This window comes from Hibiscus syriacus, unplaced genomic scaffold, assembly GCF_006381635.1.
Source record: "Hibiscus syriacus cultivar Baekdansim isolate YM2019G1 unplaced genomic scaffold, ASM638163v2 tig00116939_pilon, whole genome shotgun sequence".
Taxonomy (NCBI): Eukaryota; Viridiplantae; Streptophyta; class Magnoliopsida; order Malvales; family Malvaceae; genus Hibiscus; species Hibiscus syriacus.
Genome location: NW_024063477.1, coordinates 944672 through 965519, shown reverse-complemented (window position 1 = coordinate 965519; position 20848 = coordinate 944672). Strand labels below are relative to the sequence as shown.

Genomic DNA, 20848 nt, shown 5'->3' with positions numbered 1-20848 from the left:
GCGTTTTTAGTTATTTCGGATTTATTGTGATTGCGACCGTCGCGGGCACTATTGTGGCTGTCGCGGACGCTATTGCGGCTTTCGCGGGTAACTCAGACGGTGGCGAAACTGCTATATCGCAGCCGAAATCGCGGTTGCGGATCATTTTTTAAAACCCTGTATAGAATCATAGCCCATGAAGCCTCGGACTCGCAATTCAAACTCTCGAAAGCAGATTAGGTGTTTTTTTTTCGCTTTTCTCAAATTAGTTCAAATCCTCCTCCATGTTTCCTTTCGTTAAACCCTAATTGAAATGGAAAAGAAATCCAAGGAGGGAGAACCAGAGCCTGTTGTATACGAAATTCGGGGAGAGTCGGCTGTTGTTATCAATGGCGTCCCTAAGATAGACCCAAATTGCAGCACCCTTGTTCCCTCTAATTCCATCAAGGAAGACGACGGGTCTCGGAAAGAGAAAGGGTATGGCGAATGGTTGGAAGGATGGGAAGTTCGGAAACTGTTTGGGGGAAAATATTATCATGGGAGAGTGATCCAATTCGACAAGGAAACTGGGTGGTATAGGGTGGAGTATGAAGATGGGGATTCTGAGGATCTTGATTGGGTGGAATTGGAAGAGGTGCTTTTTCCTGTAGACATTGGGGTTCCTCTGAAAACAGTGGCATTGAAGGTGTTGGACAAGAACCAGAATGATGGGCAGCTGGTGCTTCCAGAATCTGAAATTCACATGGACAAGCATGTGGGAAAGAAGGGGAAGAAGACTAGAGTACGTTGATGAACAAGAAATTGGTAGGTGATTCTGAAACTGAGAATTCTTTCCTTGCATGGTAGTATAAGAAAAGAATTAGAAGCTTACTTCCCATTTGTGTAACATGTTTTTAGGCATTGATATCTTAACATTTTTCCCATGGGAAATGTAGTTTGGGAATCTGAACGTTTGCAGAAATATAATTTTAGCTTTGATTCTACTTATCCAAAAAAAAAATGTAGCTTTGATTTCCCAGATTTTACCCTTTCAGTTGTTGAAAACATTAATGGAATGCTGCCAGCCATGAATTAGTAAGGATATCCATGACTGTCACCAACCATGCATATTAGGACATTTATTCAACCCACATCTATCTTCTCACATATTCAAATGCTCTTCATCACCCAAAAGATTCAAAACTCTTTACTTTTCATTCCAAAATTCTCTTAGAATCTTCTGTTCCTCTCTAAGCTCACTAGAACCATCACTCCCGACTTTCAACACTCTTAACCTGTAACGCCACATCTCGTATCAATAGCAAAGCACCCACCTTGTAGGCTCATTCATTTGAAGAAAAATGAAGAGCAAAAGAACCAAATCACTCCATAAACCCCCAAAGCTTGAAACGATTGTACTTGCATCTTTGTTGAATCAGGGTCTAGTTCGAGTATGAATCCGACACACCAACATGGACAGTCAAGTCAATACAAGCCAGGGGTTTGGATTCTACTATTGTTGTTGAGGTAGTGAACGATACTGAAGATGATCCAAAGATGCAACTTTTCCAATGGTCTTATTTTTTAGACTGGAAATTCATCGGTTGAGAACTCGACTAGAGATGTTAATGCTCCGCTCACCTGTGCATTGATGTATCTGTTATGGACCTCTTCTACAAATTGAAAATATCTTGGATTGAGTACATAGAATTCTTTGATTTCAAGCAGTGGGGATTTTGGGTTTGTCTAGGGAACGCAAGCGCGTTGTTTTAGGCCCAATGCTCTCAGACTCCATACACTCTTCCTACCTTTACGTAAACGGAGGAAACCACAGGTGCTTATTTTCGCGATCCTATGAACAAGTAATCAATCTTAAATTGATAGCATGGATTTAAATAGCAGTCTGCTACCGTTATATTGCGCTATAGTGGTAGCGGTGCCTTATGATATTGCTATTATATGACCGCGATACCCTTAATTATCGCAATAGCGCATGTTATGTCCACAAACGTGATAAACGCAACCGCAATCGCTATTTAAATCCTTTATTGATAGTAATAAAATTAGAATATATAAAGGGTAAATTACACATTGTCTCAGTTAACTTTCACTTTATTTTTATTTTAATCATCCAATGTTTTAATTTTCTGATTTTCCACTCAAGTTTTGAAACTTTTTTTTAACTCTACCCTTTAGTATCTAATGTGGCTTAAATTGTCTGGATAAATTTATGCAATGAGTCCCTGAAACTTTTCTTTCAAGTCCATATTTTCAGATTCCCTTTGATTTTTTGGTACTGAAGTACTTTCTTCTAAATTCATACAGTTGAGAGGTCGATAAGAAGAGGAAAACAACATATCTTGATTTCACAATAGTCAGATAATGAAGATTATGTCTGATTAAGATTACAAAGGGAGAAAGTGGATTTTTTTTTTGGTACTAGTGACATCGTGAATGATGACCAATGAAGGTTGAATGACATTAGAGAGGGGTTTCGGTTACAAGGAAGTAGGGTAAAATATTAGACTTGTTTCATAAAAGGAAATGTCCAAAACACATGGTTTTGGTACTATCATTAAACAATTAAAGGCTGAGTGACAAAAAAAAACTTCTAAAGTTAAGTGACAAAGTTAGAAATTTTAAAAGTTGAGGGATCAGAACATAAAAAATGAAAGTTGAATGACTAAATACAAAATTTATCCATGTATAAATTTTGGCACCATTTAAAGATTCAAATCTATTGTTTCTTTGTTTTTTTTATATATATATAAGAAAAGGCCTATTGCTTCTGCTTAGGCTGCAAAGGGTTTTTGATCAATCAAAATTTAGGAGCTTGATCATCTGAACAGCAATATTAGTCGCAGCATATATGCTGCCATGGAGAAGTTAAATTAATAAAATTTAAACTATTATTTCTTTTTATTAATAAATTTGATTTTGTATATCAAATTCGAATGTATTTTACATCATATTTAAGTAAATTTAATGTATTATATAATTCAGCTCGATCTCTCTACACTGTCAACTGCTTGTGCACATACTGATAGGTAGATGAAGCTCCAACGAATATGGCATTCACCCTCAGACAAAAAGAAAAGATTGTTATGTTCCAGCGAATCAGTGACCACACAATGAGTACTGTGGCTAAAGATGTGGAGTACATTGGATCCTATATTCCCATTTCTCTTTTAATTCCCAGCAAAAATCGACACTTTGTTGGCTCCCAGCTAAAAATACAATCACTTGTAAGCTTTTTCTGTTGCAAATTAAACTTTTAGGAACTGATCTGAGGCATTACTTTAAACAAATTACAGCCCCTTTAATCATCACCATCTTGCACACATCTTTATTCTTTGCTTTGCTTCTTTTTTCTCATATGCTAGTGGAAAACCAGAACTTGCACTTGAAGCATTCCATCATGTACAAATTTGTTGACAAATGGTGTTTTTTTATTGTATCATTCTGTCCTTTGGTCGGTTCTGGGGCCCCATGTCTCCTATTGCAACGAATATAGACACTATTTTAAGGGTTTAATCTTACGAGTCCATGACAGTCATTCAGCAAGTAAATTGGTAACATCCAAGTATTTCCCCCCAATGCATTGAAGACTGAGAAAATGGACTCATTTTCCCAAGCAAGAAGATGATGAAAAAGAAATATGAAATTTGTGTGTTTACACGATAAGCCATGTTAGGATGCAAAGTCGTATTCAATACGTTGAATTTAAAATCACATTTACAAAATCAATTGAATCGAGATCGAATGATTTGATAATCCAGTTATACAATTTGATTTTTTAATCACAATTACAAAAGATTTTTTAATTCATATAATCTTATGATATTCGATAAATCCAAATTTCGAATAATCTTGATTTCGATAAATCATAGGTCTAATCACGGCTAACAGACAATAGGATGGAATTAGATGATATGGGATGGGTGAAGATTTTCAATTTTCCTCTTGTGCTTGTTTTGTTGCTCATGAAAGAAGGAATAGATAATGAAAAGAAATGGGGATGTGGATGGTGTATCAACAGGACATAAACTTTAGGACAAAAAACCCTACGTTCTTAGCTACACATCATCTCCTATCGGTACCAAACACACATGCTTGCCCAAACCTCCCAATCCAATCAAATCTACATGTGTAGATCTATTATTATTACTATTATTGTATTTACTATTATTATTTTATATGTTAGAATAGAAACTATCATTTGTAAGTACCTTAAATTAATAAAAAAAATGTATTTTATAAGTGCTAGAGTCATGATTTATATAATCTTATGTAAATTTTCAATTTATATCACGTTTAATATATTTTTACATCATAGTTCATTTCAATCTTATATAATTTTGTAACGAGTTTAATTTTTAACTCTAATTCCATTTAATTGAGACAATAAATTTTTTAAACATATTTGAAATGTTTTTTTTATCAAAATGATCCAATTTAATGAAATTTTTTATTGATTAATATTTTTAATTATTTAAAAATATATTGAAATAGATGGTTGGTAAATGAATTCGATGAGTAAGATTTGCATATTAACAAGGAAAATTTTAAAATATAGAATATTTTAAACAATGTATTAGAATATATCAATTAAATTATAAAAAAATATAAATGACGAATCTAGTTATAATAAAAATATAAATGAATTTAAAAGTTTTTTTCCTGGAGAAAACATAATTAGTATAAAATTAATACATAATTTATAAAATAATTGAATTTTAAAAAAAAAATTGGATAATAATTTTATCTTTAAATTTTACTCGTTTCTTAATAATTTTACTTTTAAATCTGATTTTTAGATAAAAATACGTTTAGACAACATTACCAAACTAACCCTTAATAAAAAAGGGTATTTTTCTATTTATTTTTAATGGTGTATTTAAAGGGTATTTTCAATACGTTAATTACAAAAAGGGACGTGATGGGCCAAAACTTTGACATAAAAAGCCGCAGTAATCAAAATTCCCACGCATTTCTAAAGAGAGTTTACACAGCACACGATCCCATATATGATGATGGAAGAAGAAACGACAATTATGGCGGCAATCTCCACTCTCCGCCCTTCTCAGCTTTCAGATCTCAGTTACTCCATCTTCTCCCTTTCTTTCCATCACCGCCGCCGTCTTTGCCACCTTCTCTCCTCCCCTTGTCTCTTCTTTCTCACCCTCCACCGCCTCCACACTCTATCACTCCCCCAAAAGACCCTCCTCATCGCCCGCCACCTCCTCTTTTCCCTCCATCACCTCACCTGTTACTTCCAGCCTCCACCTCCACGGCTGTCAAACCGTTCCACCACCATAAACCACCGCGATCTTGACGCCGTCCTCCTCCTCCTCTTTCTTTGTGAAGCATACCATGATAACCCGGAAGCACTCGAGAGACCGCACGGTGAATGGCGCCAAGTCTTAGCTAGTATATGCTCCAACATCACGTTGAAGATCACCGGTATCACTGGCATCTTCGACGGTGCTGCTTTGATCCCGTATATCGAAATGGTGACGAGGTGTAAGAGGCTGCTAGGAATAATGGGATGCGGTGGGAAAGAAGGGAAGGAGGTGGCCGCATCACCGGAAGCGGTGGTGTCGTTGCCGGCGGTGGAGGTGAGAGGCGGTGGCGTGGAGTGCGTGATATGCAAAGAGGAGATGAGAGAAGGACGAGAGGTGTGTAAGTTGCCGTGCCAGCATTTGTTCCATTGGATGTGCATATTGCCATGGCTGAAGAAGAGGAACACTTGCCCTTGCTGCAGGTTTCAGCTTCCTTGTGACAATATATTCGGCGAGATCCAAAGGCTGTGGGGTGTCCTGGTCAAGGCCGGTGGCAAAAGTCTTGATGATGAATGGTCGTGATTAAATGTTGGCAACGAACGACACGTGGGAGAATCAGAGTGTCGTGTCGGGGGAGGTTTACTTGGTGAAAGGCTGGGAGGAATTGGGTGAAGGCGATCACTTATTCTTATGATAAGGACACATGTGGTTTACGTTTAGATATCATAGTGCCTTACAGAATTCGATTTTGATATCATTTTATAATCCTAAACCAATCCATATATAATATATGCATAGCTTACGTATACTGAAAGGGTGGAATTGGAAGAGGTGCTTTTGCCTGTAGACATTGGAGTTCCTTTGAAAACAGTAGCATTGAAGGTGTTGAACAGGAATCAGATAGATGGGCAGCTGATGCCTCTGAAATTCACAAGGACAAGCATGTGGGAAAGAAATTACAGACCCTTTAATCATCACAATATTGCACACATCTTTATTTCTTTGCTTTGCTTTTATTTCTTATGCTAATGTGGAAAACCAGAACTTGCACTTGAAGCATTCTGTGATGTACAAATTTGTTAACAGTGATGTACTATTTTATAATTGTATCATCTTTCCTTTGGTGGGTTCTGGGGCCCCATGTCCCCTATTGCAACGAATCTGAAGACTATTTTAAGAGGTTAATCTTATGAGTTCATGACAGTCATTTAGCAAGTAAATTGGTAACATCCAAGTATCCCCCTATGAATTGAAGAAGAGAAAATGAACTCATTTTCCAAAGCAAGAAGATGATAAAAAAAATATGCGAAGTTTGTGTGTTTACAAAATAAGCCATTTTAGGATGCCAGTTGCAACCAAGGCTGTATTCAATCCATTCAATTTAAAATCATGTTAAAAGTTAATGGAATTAGAGATCGGTTAATATGGTAATTCTCCGGAAAATTGACACTCGGCCAACGTTGTTATCCATAACACTAACTAAACAAGAACTTTAAAAACCTTCTAAAAACGTGAGATTACTTGGAGCTCTCATTCATCAATTGATATGATTTTCATAATCAAATATGATGATGGACAATTGTATTATGCAAACTGATAATTTATTAATAGTTATAATGACCTTAGATCTGATATTAACCACCTTAATGAAACAAAATTAAATGGCTAATTTTGTTACATGTATCATAGATATTAAAATATCATGGAATTAAAGTGTAGATGTCATAAATTGTATTATAATTTAATTAAGAGTAGAATTATAAATATTTAATATAGATTGACCTAATATTCATTCTATAAAAAAAATGTACCGGTCCCCAAGGAATAAGTTAACTTTATTACTCTTGTCCCGTCATAGAGTTTTACGGCAATAGAAAACATATCTTCTTGGAGTATCACAATCAAAGAAAGACTCAAAGATTTAGACTCAAAGATTTTAACCTCTCAATTAATTCATGTACAAACCCTTTGATGATTTCACATGATAGATTTTGGGTTCTTGATTTTATATCAATTAGGACTTTGTTCTAACACCGACTACCACCACTCAATCACCGATTGTGACTCTTCATCCAAATTAGAAGGGACGACGAGTCCACCTTGTTCTCATAATCAATCTTCAAAAATAACTATAAAAGATATATTAATTCATATAATATGAACATATTCGATAAATCCAAATTCTGAGTATTTTATAATTTCGATAAATCATAGTCTAATCACAAACAGTATTATACCTAAAAGAAAATAGGTAGCTAAGGGTGGACTTAGGCCAAGACGGTCACTCCCCTAAAAAAATTTAAATTTATATATATTTTAGATTTTTTTGTATTTTCTATTAAAAACCTATTTTCACCCCATAAAATTTTGTAAGTTCGTCTCCTTTTAAAATTTTATAAATTTGAACTCTATCATAAAATCTTATGTTCGTTGTCGTAAATAACAATAGAGAATGGGATGGAGTTAGATGGTATGAGATGGGTGAAGATTTCATTTTCCTCTTGTGTTTGTTTTGTTGCCCATCAAAGATGAAAGAGATAATGAAAAGAAATGGGGACGTCGATAATGTATTAACACGACATAAACTTTAGGACAAAAAACCCTACATTCTTAGCTACACACCATCTCCTCTCCGTACCAAACACACATGCTTCCCCAAACCTCCCAATCCAATCAAATCTACATGTGTAGATCCATTATTATTATTAGTATTATTACGTCTAAACAATTTATAATTATAATTTAAATTATATTTTATGTGCTAGATTCGTAAATTTATGTATTTTTTTATTTTGTCAGGTTTTAATTATTTTTAATCTATTTTTTAACACCATATCTCATTTCATCGCATATTTTAAATAATTTGAAATGATAATTTGATTTATTACTCTAATTTCATTACTTGAGACAATAAATTTCTTTAAACATTTTGGAATTTTTTTTATCAAAACTATTGAACTTAATGATTTTGTATTAATTAATATTTTTAATCATTTAAAAATATATTTAAAACAAATGATTGTATTATTTTTGTCAATTGATAATGTGACATGTATTACATCAGTAATTAAACATACGTGAAAATGTTATATCAACAACATATGTTGATCATTAGTTAACTAATGATTTCTTTCCAATGAGGAATATTTAATTAAAATTTAAATATTTGAAACTAAAATACTCAAAAAAATAGAAATTAAAACCAACTTAAATTAGTTCGAGTGGTAAATATTTTCATATTACTTACCTTGAACCGAAATAAACCCAAAAACATAGATCAAAATAATTATTTATACAAATGTTAAAGGAATAATTTTATCAATATATCTATTATAAATAAATTTGGGAAACTAGAGTTAATAGAAAGCTGATATTGACTAATGGAAAAGCGCATTCATTAATAATTATAATTAATAGGGATATTTTGGTATGGTAATCTTAATATACATCCAAGGAAATGCGTTATCAAAAATGTTAATAATTTTTAATATTTTTAGTAAAGTGTTACTTAAAATATTATTTTTCTACCGAAAATGTTAATATTGACCGCCACCTAAAATGTTTAACATTTGTAGTAAAACGTTACCTAAAATATTATTTTTCTACCGAAAATATTAATATAAGGTTCTACTGAAAATTAGTTAGAGAAATTAACATTTTCGATAAAAAAAATAATGTTTGAGGTAACATTTTTTTGGAAATATTAAAAAAAATAACATTTTCGGTAAAGTATTTCATTAACCGTATATTAAGGTTGTTGTACAACAAAACTACCCTAATTAATGGATTAATGGAATGTGAGGTACTCACATTTAAAAAGAAAAAAACAATGCGATTTTTGAATTATTTTTATATTTAATGTGAATCTTAGACTTAAAAATAAAATTTAATGTGATTATTTGATTATTAATTTTTATCGTTGATTGTTACGATATTGATATGACAGTTTAAGATACTGACATTACGATAAATAATGTTGACATGACAGTCTGGTTGTTGATGACGTGAATGTTGTGTTAAGTTAATTTTTTTGATTAAATTCGAGGGTTAAATTGATTTTTTGAAATTTCAGTGACTATTTAATTTTTTTAAAATATAAAAAATTAAAAAATATAAATATCATAACATAAAAATTAAAAAATAATTAATTAAAAATTAAAAAATAAATTAATAAAAATTAAAATATAAAGGGTACTATTCATATAAAATAACATATATGAAACATGACCATGCTCACTGGTATTTTAAATAAAAAGAGATAATATAAAATAGTTTCTTATAATACTTATTCTCGAAAGAAATCGGAATATCATCAATAGAGTCCTCTCACGAGTCAATAATTTTGATCTAAGCATAAAAATATGAGGCTAAAAAGGTTCACAAAGATCTAAAGTAAAAGGTATAATATAGGCTTAAGGGTCACTTTTATTCTTGTAGTATACTCAATTTATCATTTTCGCACTTATTGTATTTTCGCATTAGTCTGACTTTTAAAGTTGTGTAATTGTATCATTTTGTATTATACAACTATTTTAAAACTTTAAATTGATAATCTTAAACCCTAAACCATAATTCATAACCTCTAGACCATCAACCTTAAATTCTAACTTAAAACCCTCAAATTAGGGTTTTAAGTTAGGATTAAGATATATAATGATGCAATTAGACAACTTCAAGAGTTAAATTGATACGAAAATGATAAATTAGGTCTACTACAGAGACAAATGTAACCCTTTTACTTATAATATATTTATTTAATAATTTTTAATTTAACATTTTATAATTTGTGATGTATTATCTATTTTAATATATTAAAAAATTAATATTGATGTTAAATTATTACGTAATTATTAAAAAATATAATGTCGCACGATCTAAAGCTGAAGAGGACTAGGTCTTCAAACCCAGATGCTGTAGTTGGGCTGAAAAATCATTCATGAATGGGATAAGTTGTGGGTAAATACTCTAGTTTTCATATATTTGGGAATGCTTAATATAAATATAGATGTTTAAATTATACTGTTTTTTAAGTGGCGTTTAAATTTTTTCCTGTTAATTCAGGTGTCTAACTTTATAAATATTACTATTTTGGGTATCTAGTCCGTAGCAGACGTTAAATTTTACTGTTAAGTGACACATGTTGCATTTAAGTAATTTTGAAAATTTTATTTAAAAAAACTTAAAATTCTATATATATATTTTTTTGGGGGGGGGGAAATCTGATTTTTTTTAAATCTTAAAAAAATAAAAAAAAAATAAAAACCCTAAATCTAATATCTATATCAACGTGGACTGCCGCCACTGCTACTCTGGTCATTGCCAACATTTAAATCCTTAAAAATTCTCTAAATTCCTTGGCCACTTGTTTGGGTAGTTCTGCGGTGCGGCGCCTAAAAAACGGCTAATATACGGCGTGACCGGTAAAACAAGTGACCGGTTAAAATTTAGACCGGTTATGTTATATTATTTAACCGAAAATATTATAAAGTACAATAACATACTAGGTAGCGCTTATATAATGTAATAGGTAGGCTTATATTTACCTATTTTATAAGTAAACCGGTATATTTATACTGATAGCATTACAAATTTACCTATTACATTATAATATGTTGAAAGTGTCCATACTTTTTATAAAAAGGATCGATAATTTTTTTAAAGTTATGTAATTTATGTTTCAATTTTTTTTTAATAGTGTTTCATATTTTTCACCTACAATATTAATTTAATAATTTCATTTGCACAAAAAATTATTTGATTGTTTTGATATTTTATAAAATAATATTTAGAATTTAAATTTAACAATATTAACCAAAGATAATAATAAATATGTAATATATTTTTATTATTTTTAATTTTAATAATATATATCGTAACGTAAAAAATAAATCATTAGACGCCTATAATTACTAAATTAATATCTTAAAACTCACTCAAAAGATAACCTTAAATTAATGTTTTCCACAATGAAAAAAGTATGGACACTTTTATAAAAAGAATAGATACTTTACAACTACCTATTACATTATATAAACGATACCTATTACATTATATAAGCGCTACCTATTACATCATATTTTTACCTATTATATTGAAAGTGTCCATACTTTTTATAAAAAGGATCGACACTTTTTTTAAAGTTATGTAATTTATGTTTTAATTTTTTTTAATAGTTTTTATGTTTTCCACCTACATATTAATTTAATAATTTCATTTACACAAAAATTATTGATTGTTTTGATATTTTATAAAATAATATTTAGAATTTAATTTAACAATATTAACCAAAGATAATAATAATATGTAATATATATTTTATTGTTTTTAATTTAATAATATATATATCGTAACGTAAAATAAATCATTAGACGCCTATAATTACTAAATTAATATCTTAAAACTCACTCAAAAGATAACCTTAAATTAATGTTTTCCACAATGAAAAAAGTATGGACACTTTTATAAAAAGGATAGATACTTTACAACTACCTATTACATTATATAAACGATACCTATTACATTATATAAGCGTTACCTATTACATCATATTTTTACCTATTATATTGAAAGTGTCCATACTTTTTATAAAAAGGATCGACATTTATTTTAAAGTTATGTAATTTATGTTTCAATTTTTTTTAATAGTGTTTCATGTTTTCCACCTACAATATTAATTTAATAATTTCATTTACACAAAAAATTATTTGATTGTTTTGATATTTTATAAAATAATATTTAGAATTTAAATTTAACAATATTAACCAAAGATAATAATAAATATGTAATATATATTTTTATTATTTTTAATTTAATAATAATATATATCGTAACGTAAAAAATAAATCATTAGACACCTATAATTACTAAATTAATATCTTAAAACTCACTCAAAAGATAACCTTAAATTAATGTTTTCCACAATGAAAAAGTATGGACACTTTTATAAAAAGGAGATACTTTACAACTACCTATTACATTATATAAACGATACCTATTACATTATATAAGCGCTACCTATACATCTATTTTTACCTATTATATTGAAAGTGTCCATACTTTTTATAAAAAGGATCGACACTTTTTTTAAAGTTATGTAATTTATGTTTCAATTTTTTTTAATAGTGTTTCATGTTTTCCACCTACAATATTAATTTAATAATTTCATTTACACAAAAAATTATTTGATTATTTGATATTTTATAAAATATTATTTAGAATTTAAATTTAACAATATTAACCAAAGATAATAATAAATATGTTTTCCACAGTGAAATAAGTAGGACACTTTTATAAAAATGATATATACTTTTTTTAAAGTTATGTAATTTATGTTTCAAATTTTTTAATAGTGTTTCATGTTTTCCACCTACATATTATTTAATAATTTCATTTACACAAAAAATTATTTGATTATTTGATATTTTATAAAATATTATTTAGAATTTAAATTTAACAATATTAACCAAAGATAATAATAAATATGTTTTCCACAGTGAAATAAGTATGGACACTTTTATAAAAATGATATATATTTTTTTTAAAGTTATGTAATTTATGTTTCAAATTTTTTAATAGTGTTTCATGTTTTCCACCTACAATATTAATTTAATAATTTCATTTACAAAAAATTATTTGATTATTTGATATTTTATAAAATATTATTTAGAATTTAAATTTAACAATATTAACCAAAGATATAATAAATATGTTTTCCACAGTGAAATAAGTATAGACACTTTTATAAAAATGATATATACTTTTTTAAAGTTATATAATTTATTTCAATTTTTTTTAATAGTGTTTCATGTTTTCCACCTACAATATTAATTTAATAATTTCATTTACACACAAAATTATTTGATTGTTTTGATATTTTATAAAATATTATTTAGAATTTAAATTTAACAATATTAACCAAAGATAATAATAAATATATTTTCACAGTGAAATAAGTATGGACACTTTTATAAAATGATAGATACTTTACAATATAACAAGTAAAAATATGACAAAACCAGATTCATTATGATAAAACCGGTAAAATTTACTTGATATGTTAAAAGTATGGACACTTTTATAAAAAGGATAGATACTTACCGATAACCAAAGTTTACCGGTTACCAAATTTTTTAATAGTTTTTCATATTTTCTACCTAAAACATTATTAGTTGTCAACATAATAGGTACCGCTAAACCGAATTTATTAAATATATTTTAATGTATCCGGTACTGCCGTATATTAACCGTGTATTAACCCGCCTTTCCTGAGACAATCCCCACTTGTTTGCCTTTGGCCGTCGACAGTTTGGGCTAAAGGCACATGCACGTGGGTGTTGGGGGGGGGGGGCTGGGGTTGGAAGGGATCACGGGATTTTGGTTTTTTTTATAATGTTTTTAAAATATTATTTTTTATTTTTTAAAAAATAAAAATTACCTAAACGCAACACGTGTCACTCAATGATGGAATTTAACAGGCTTTACGATCTCAACACCTAAAATGATAATATTTATAACGTTAGACATCTAAATTGACAAAAAAAAAAATTAGATATCACTTTAAAAAAAATAGTATAATTTAAACACTTATTTTTATATTAAACTATTTGAGAACAATAAGTAAAAATTATAGTAATTTACGTTCTAGATCAATAAATTCAATTTCTAACTTTTATTTAAATTAGTGGTGGATCAATACTTCATATCAAGTGCTGTATCAAGTAAATTTAAATACCTTTAATTTTTTTCCCTCTTAAACTTTTTTTTTTTATTTTTTATAAGGATTTTATAGATTCAAGTGAGGTCAATTGATATCAGTAAACTACACGTCAATCGACCTCTAATTTAAATAATAAATTATTATTTTTAATCAAGTTTATCATTAATAAAGTAAGTTATTTATTAAATATAATCTTTATATATCATCATTAACCATATCTCGGCCGAATTGTTCCCATCTTTGAAGAGCTTTATCGAAAGTCTGGGCAACCTTTTATGGCTTCCTCTCTTGGTCCATCGGAGATGGAACCGGCACTAGGTTCTGGCTTGATTTTTGGATTCCCAATCTTGGTCGTTTATCTGAGTGGAAACTAGAAGGGATTGACATTGATGATGAATTTCTTGTTCGAGATGCAGCTTGCCTAACGGTACCTGAATTGGAATCTTCTTCAGCAACTCCTTGAGACCTTGACCCCGTCGCACTGCCTTTTTTATTGAATATCCAGCCGCCTACAGCAATGATGGTCCCGATCGGTGCAACTGGAGACATGGTAAGCATGCTGATTTCTCTGTTAAATCGGCATATACTCTCCTATCCGAAGAAGCATGGGATAACAAAGCTAAAAAGTGGTCTGATCTATGGAAGCTCCCTATTCCTACGCGTATAAAGCATTTTCTTCAAGTACCAGTTACTCACCAATCTCAGCCGTTTCACAAGGAACCTCACGGATGATCCCCTTTGTCCTATCTGTGGTGCTGCTGATGAATCAATCCTCCATGTCTTGCGTGATTGCACTACTACTGCAAATCTCTGGCAGTCGACCATCCGCCATCAGAATCTTCAAAGCTTTTTTATCCTTGATCTTGATGAGTGGTTATCGATGAACACTAGCTCTAACCGTCTCTTTGCTGGAACTAATATCCCTTGGTGTGTCTATTTTTCTTCACTCATCTGGCAGGTTTGGAAGGGTCGGAACTCGCTCATCTTCACTGGTGCTGACATTCAGAACGACCATTTGTTTCAACTTAGCAAAGTTTGGGCTCAACATTTCATCTCTGTCCAGGGTAGAGCTAAAAAAAAATTTTAGGTGTCAAATTTAGAGAAAAATTATTTTAGGGTGTCAAAACTAGATATTGCATATAAAAAATTTAACCAGATGAAATTAAATAATGGGTGTCGGTTTATGTTTAAAGGTACCCATATTTTTTTTAAAAAAATATTTATTTTATTTTTAAATATTTTATATTAAATTTATAAAAAAAAATTAAAAAATTTTTGGGGTGTCAGATACACTGGTTCGCCAGTGTCTCTGCCAATCCTTCTTCCTCAGATTCCATGGTCACCTCTGGCCCTATTTTCGTTCAATGGACTTCAGCTCCTGCGGCCCGGTGTACTCTTATCTCCGGTGGTTCTGTTCACAATTCTTCACGCCTTGGGTCTGTTAGTGGTCCGATCCACAATAATGCTGGTGATTGTAATTAGCTTCAAGTATGTCGGTGTCTCGACCCCTTTGCTTGCTGAACTTTGGGTGTCTGCGAAGGTCTTAATTTGGCATGGTCTTATGGTATTGAACGGTCCAAACCGACTGTGCCGAAGCGTTTCATCTGATTTCGTCTCCGTTAGCTCACTCTAATCTCATTGGTCTTGTTCGCTCTGTTGCCCGTCTAATGTCGAAGCCATGGATGCTGGATTTCCTCCTTATTCGTCGTGAAGCGAACGCTGCTGACTTCCTTGCAAAATTTTTCACGATCAATGATGGTCTCTTACGTATCTTCTCAGATGTTCCCCCGGAAATCATTCCTCATATCTCTCGGGACCTTCATGGCCTGCTTTCATGGCAAAAGTTCTCATATAATGCTACAGGGAATTTTTAATTCCCAAATTAAAGTGCTCATCCGATTAATTCCTCAAATGTGGTGTTTTCTACAGTAAATTTGAGATCTCTCGGCGTTTTTAGGGTTAACCAATTTTTTTGTGGGATCTCCCGGCGTCTTCAGGGTGTTGGATTATTTGTGTTTTCTATGGTAGATTTAGGATTTCTCGGCGTCTTCAGGGTGAACTAGATTTTTTTTACTCTTTGCTTGGATCTCGCGTTTTTAGTTGAAATCCATGAAAAAATTTGGCCTTTTTACACAAATATCACCTTAACATAAATTAATTACTTGTTAGGCACTGTTTAAGAATATTTTACAGATCAAGCAAATTTTTAAATACTTTCTATAAAATTAATCATATTTTGTTAGTATTTTATTTAATTATTGTATTATTTAATTTTTTATTATTATTTTATTTAATTATTTTATTTTTTTGCAGTTATAAAATGGAAAGTGGTCATTGAGTAATTATATTCGGATTTCTCGGCTTTTAAACTTCTCTCTCGGCTATAAATACGCTCTCAACACGTGGATATATATACTGAAGCGACGACATTCTTCTAGTTTAGAGGATTGATGTGAATGTTTACAGGTTGAGAGCGTATTTACAGCCAAGAGAAAAGTTTAAAAGCCGAGAAATACGAATATAATTATTCAAGGATCACTTTCCAATTTAAAACTGTAAAAAATTAAAATAATTAAATTAAATAATAAAAATTAAATAATAAAATAATTAATACAAAATATGATTAAATTTATAGAAAGTATTTAAAAATTTGTTAAATCCGTAAAATATTCTTAAACAGTACTTAACAAGTAATTAATTTATGTTAAGGTGATATTTGTGTAAAAAAACTAAATTTTTTAATGAATTCCACTAAGACGCCTAGAAATCCCAATAAATAATCCAAAAATCTGATTAATCCTGAAGACGCCGAGAGATCCCAAATTTACTGTAGAAAACACCCCATTTGAGGAATTAATCGGATGAGTACTTTAGTTTGGGAATTAAAAATTCCCTGTAGCATTATATGAGAACTTTTGCCCTGCTTTCATTCGCAATTAATTTCATCCTGGAATGATCGTTGACCTCTTCTTTATTCAAATAATAATAATATTTAATTGATTACTTAAATATTTTTTATTAAAATATATTAAAATATAATTATTTTTCTTTTCAATTTTTTTCTATTCTCAAGAAATGATGTTTTTTTCAAAAATTATTTTTTTATTATTTACATGTCAGATATTGTTAAAGAAAATATTATGTACCTAACACCTTTTGCATAAAGACGTGGTAGATGACGTTGATGTGGCGACACGTCAAATAAGGCACGATCCATGTACCGCGTATTCGTGTAAAGACTGAGTGTTAGTTTCGTAAATTTTTAAAATGATGACTAATATGTAATTAATTTTTATTAGAGTAATTTTTGTGTAAAAACGTCAACTTTTGTTTATTTATTTTTGTGTAAAAAAATCTTTTTATATTAAAATCTTTAAATATTCTTTTGCAAATTATTTTATAACTCGAAAATTTTTTATTTTTACATGAAATATTTATTGACTTTTAAAATTAATTATTTAAAAATATTAAAAAAAATATTAAAATAAACTTTTAATTACAATTGAGAGATCAAATGAATTATTACTCATTAATTATTTTTTTTAACAACAGTTAATAATGTTTATTCATTTTTAATAAAATTAGAATTTAATATTTATTTATATTTTTTAAAATTAATATTAGAAAGAATATTTTAAATATATATGTGATATTTTTTAGTTTTACCTTCTTTTTTATTGAATTTTATTCACTTTTAATTCTTTTTCTATTGTATTTTTATTAAATTTTAAATATATGAGTTATAATTAAAATTAACCATTTATTATGCTATTATTCAAATTAATTAATAAAAAAATATGGTAAAATATTTTTTTAAAGAAAAATATAAATACATACATAAAAATCTAAAGATTTTCCTTTCTTTTGTGTTACTCTCTAAACTTGTAACAAAATTCAATAACAAAAAGAATGTAAAGATAAAAAATATCACCTATATATTTAAAATATTCTTTCTAATATTAATTTTAAAAAATATTAAATAAATATTAAATTCTAATTTTATTAAAAATGAATAAATATTATTAATTGTTGTTAAAAAATAATAATTAATGACTAATAATTCATTTGATCCCTCAATTGTAATTAAAAGATTATTTTAATTATTTTTTATATTTTAAACAATTAATTTTAAAAGTCAATAAATTTTTCAAAAATATATGAAATTTATAATTTTTAAAATTATAAAATATTTCTTATCATCATCATCTTCATCATTTTGTAAAAGAAATACTAGTTATAAAACTTTTCTAAAATTATTCATATTTTAAATTATTTACCCTCAAAATATTTATATACTAAATTATATGTATTGTGTAATTTCATGAAAAATTAAATATTTTTTCAATTTATAAAATAATTTATAAAAGAATATTTAAAGATTTTAATACATAATTTTTTTTTGGCACACACAAAAAAATTCACAAAAATTACACTAACAAAATTAATTACATATTAAACACCATTTTGAAAAAAAATTATGAAACTAACACCCGATCTTTACATGTGACAGAAGGCGCGGTGCATGGGCTGTGTCTTTCAACACGTAACGTAAGGCGCGGTGCATGGGTCGCGTCTTTTTACAAAGAGTGTTAGATCCGTAATATTTTCTCTAACGATATATAACATTTAAATAATTAAAAAAATATGCTTTTTTTGGAAAAAATCGCCTAAAAAAAGCAACAGTGGTTCACCTCATGATTGTCATGATTGTGCTTAAAGCTATATGCTTCACAGGCCAAGAGAGGTTAGGTAAAGATAAATAAATAAATAACTGTGGAGTTTTATAATATTGTGTTATACTAAACAAAATTGATTAAAATGAAATTTGATATATATAATTATGTTGATTGAATCACAAATAGAAATATTAATAAATTTTGAGATAGTGAGACTCTGATTTTGATTCAATTGCATGATGAAATTTTAATTCAATATATTTTAAAAAATAAAGATACTTATTTCTATATTAATATATATATACTTATTTGTGTGCGTAATATTTAAATAAAATAATACTATATTAATGACAATTTTAATAATTTATATAAATTAAATTAAACTTATAATATTTAAATTATTTATTTATTTCATTAAAAACTTATAATTTATTTATTTCCATTTTATCTTTTATTTTTGAGCCATCAGAAAAAGATTCTTCCTCCCAAGATGAAAAAACAAAATAAAATTTTGAAGGAAAAAAACAAGAGAGGAAGAAGAACACCATTGTTTACTGCAGGCTAAAGCTTACTCTTTTAGGGTTTTTTGTTTTGTACAAAGTTGCTTACTGAATAGTGACTGAACACTGATGTGTTGTTGATTACTGAAATTAAGTCATTGCAAGAGCTTTAAGCAATAGGATAAAGTTAAGATCATTGTTCAATGCAAATGATTGCTTCACATCAAATGAAAGGGGGTTCTTTTTTTTTCTGTTTTCTTTATCATTTGTGCTTCTTAATTGCTTGGCTGCTTCATAATCTAATGTGGGTTTCTTCTGTTTAGTGAAAAGAAGATGAGAGGAGATGATAAAATGAGGACTGTTGAGTGCTTGAGAGGAAGGCTTCTTGCTGAGAGACAAGCATCCATGGCTGCTAAAGAAGATGCTCAACTTATGGAAAGTAAGGTAAAGTTTTTGAATCTATCAATCTGGGTTTTAAGCATTTTACTTTATGTTTCAGTTTTTTAAAAAGATCTGAAATTTGTGTTTGTTGTTCTTGAATCTGCAGCTGCTGGAACTTGAGAACAAACTCAAACAAGAGACTAAATCAAGGTTGTTGAAGAAAAAGCTTGAATCCCTCAAAATTTTGCTTGATTTAGAAGAATCAGAAAGGTCATGCTCATCAAAATCTGATTCAATGTCTCAAAATACAGCCCCAGAAATCTCAGAAAATGTGAAGGAAACTGCACCAGACAAGTCTTCATATGAGAAATTCAGCAGTAACTAAAGTTCAAGCCATACAAGGTACCCACTTTGATTCCCAAATTTATCCTTCATGTAACATACTATAATTTGATCACTTTGTACCATCCATTTGATCAGTTCTTCAAGCTTGGAACCTTCAACAATTGAGATTAACACGATGAATTATGAAGATGATGATGAATATGTTGATAACTCATTGGCATTGGTTCCTTTGGAGCTCCCAGAAACAAAGCCGGTCCCTGAGATACGCATAGTCAGAAAAAGTGTAGGTGAAGTTCTTGATGTTCTAAGGCATGCCAGAGAAAGAATTCACAGCTCAATGGAAAGAAGACAAATGATTAGGGTCGGACCGTCTTGAATTCATACAAGTAAACATCAATCAGTGTCTCATTTTAGATAATAAAACAGCAAGCGACAGATGTTATGTTTTCTTGCATTGGTACAAAATGGAAAAGATAGATTATTTTGTTGGTGTTAAAAAAAGTTTCCCTCTCATGCCATGTGATGTGGGAGTGCGTACGGCTGTAAACCGATTGAGTAGAGTTCCATTTGAAAAGTTTTAAGTTGAGTTTGATTCAATTCAAATGCTCACGATTTTAAAATTGTTAAGTTCGACTCGAAGTCGGAATAAAAAATTAAAGCTTAACTCGAGCTCGAAAAAACTTGAATTCGAAACATTCTCAGACTTAGCTCGATTAAAGCTTAAACACGAGTTCGGTTCAAGCTCGAACTCGAACCTTAATGTTAATATTATTAATAATTTAATTTAAAAAATATTTATTTTTGTAGTAGCTTGTAAACTTTTTGAATCGGATATTAAGTAGTTAGTTTCGACTCGTTAAGAATTCAAATCGAGTTTGAGCTCGAGTTAAGTCCATTTGATTTGAATGTCAACCAAACTTTGATCAAATCAAACTCGAATAACTCGTGATCTATCTTGTTTCATTTATATCCTTATGATATAACCCTCCA

The 20848-nt window shown here is 29.5% G+C and overlaps 2 protein-coding genes and 1 long non-coding RNA gene across 3 annotated transcripts; all 3 read left to right on the top strand.

The window, feature by feature from the left end:
• The first annotated feature begins 225 nt into the window (after nt 1–225).
• On the top strand, nt 226–6397 carry LOC120188162 (dirigent protein 17-like). Its single transcript, XM_039191678.1, has 2 exons — nt 226–613; nt 6072–6397. The coding sequence occupies exons 1-2, from the start codon at nt 293–295 to the stop codon at nt 6267–6269; spliced, it is 519 nt and encodes a 172-aa protein (XP_039047609.1). The 5' UTR covers nt 226–292; the 3' UTR covers nt 6270–6397.
• On the top strand, nt 4952–6065 carry LOC120188161 (E3 ubiquitin-protein ligase SGR9, amyloplastic-like). The gene has a single exon (XM_039191676.1). The coding sequence runs from the start codon at nt 4986–4988 to the stop codon at nt 5820–5822; it is 837 nt and encodes a 278-aa protein (XP_039047607.1). The 5' UTR covers nt 4952–4985; the 3' UTR covers nt 5823–6065.
• A 2402-nt stretch (nt 6398–8799) lies between the features above and the next one.
• On the top strand, nt 8800–20325 carry LOC120188190. The gene is made up of 4 exons (XR_005522397.1): nt 8800–8811; nt 19476–19576; nt 19680–19915; nt 19994–20325. It is a non-coding gene; the product is annotated as an uncharacterized LOC120188190 (long non-coding RNA).
• Nucleotides 20326–20848: the final 523 nt, after the last annotated feature.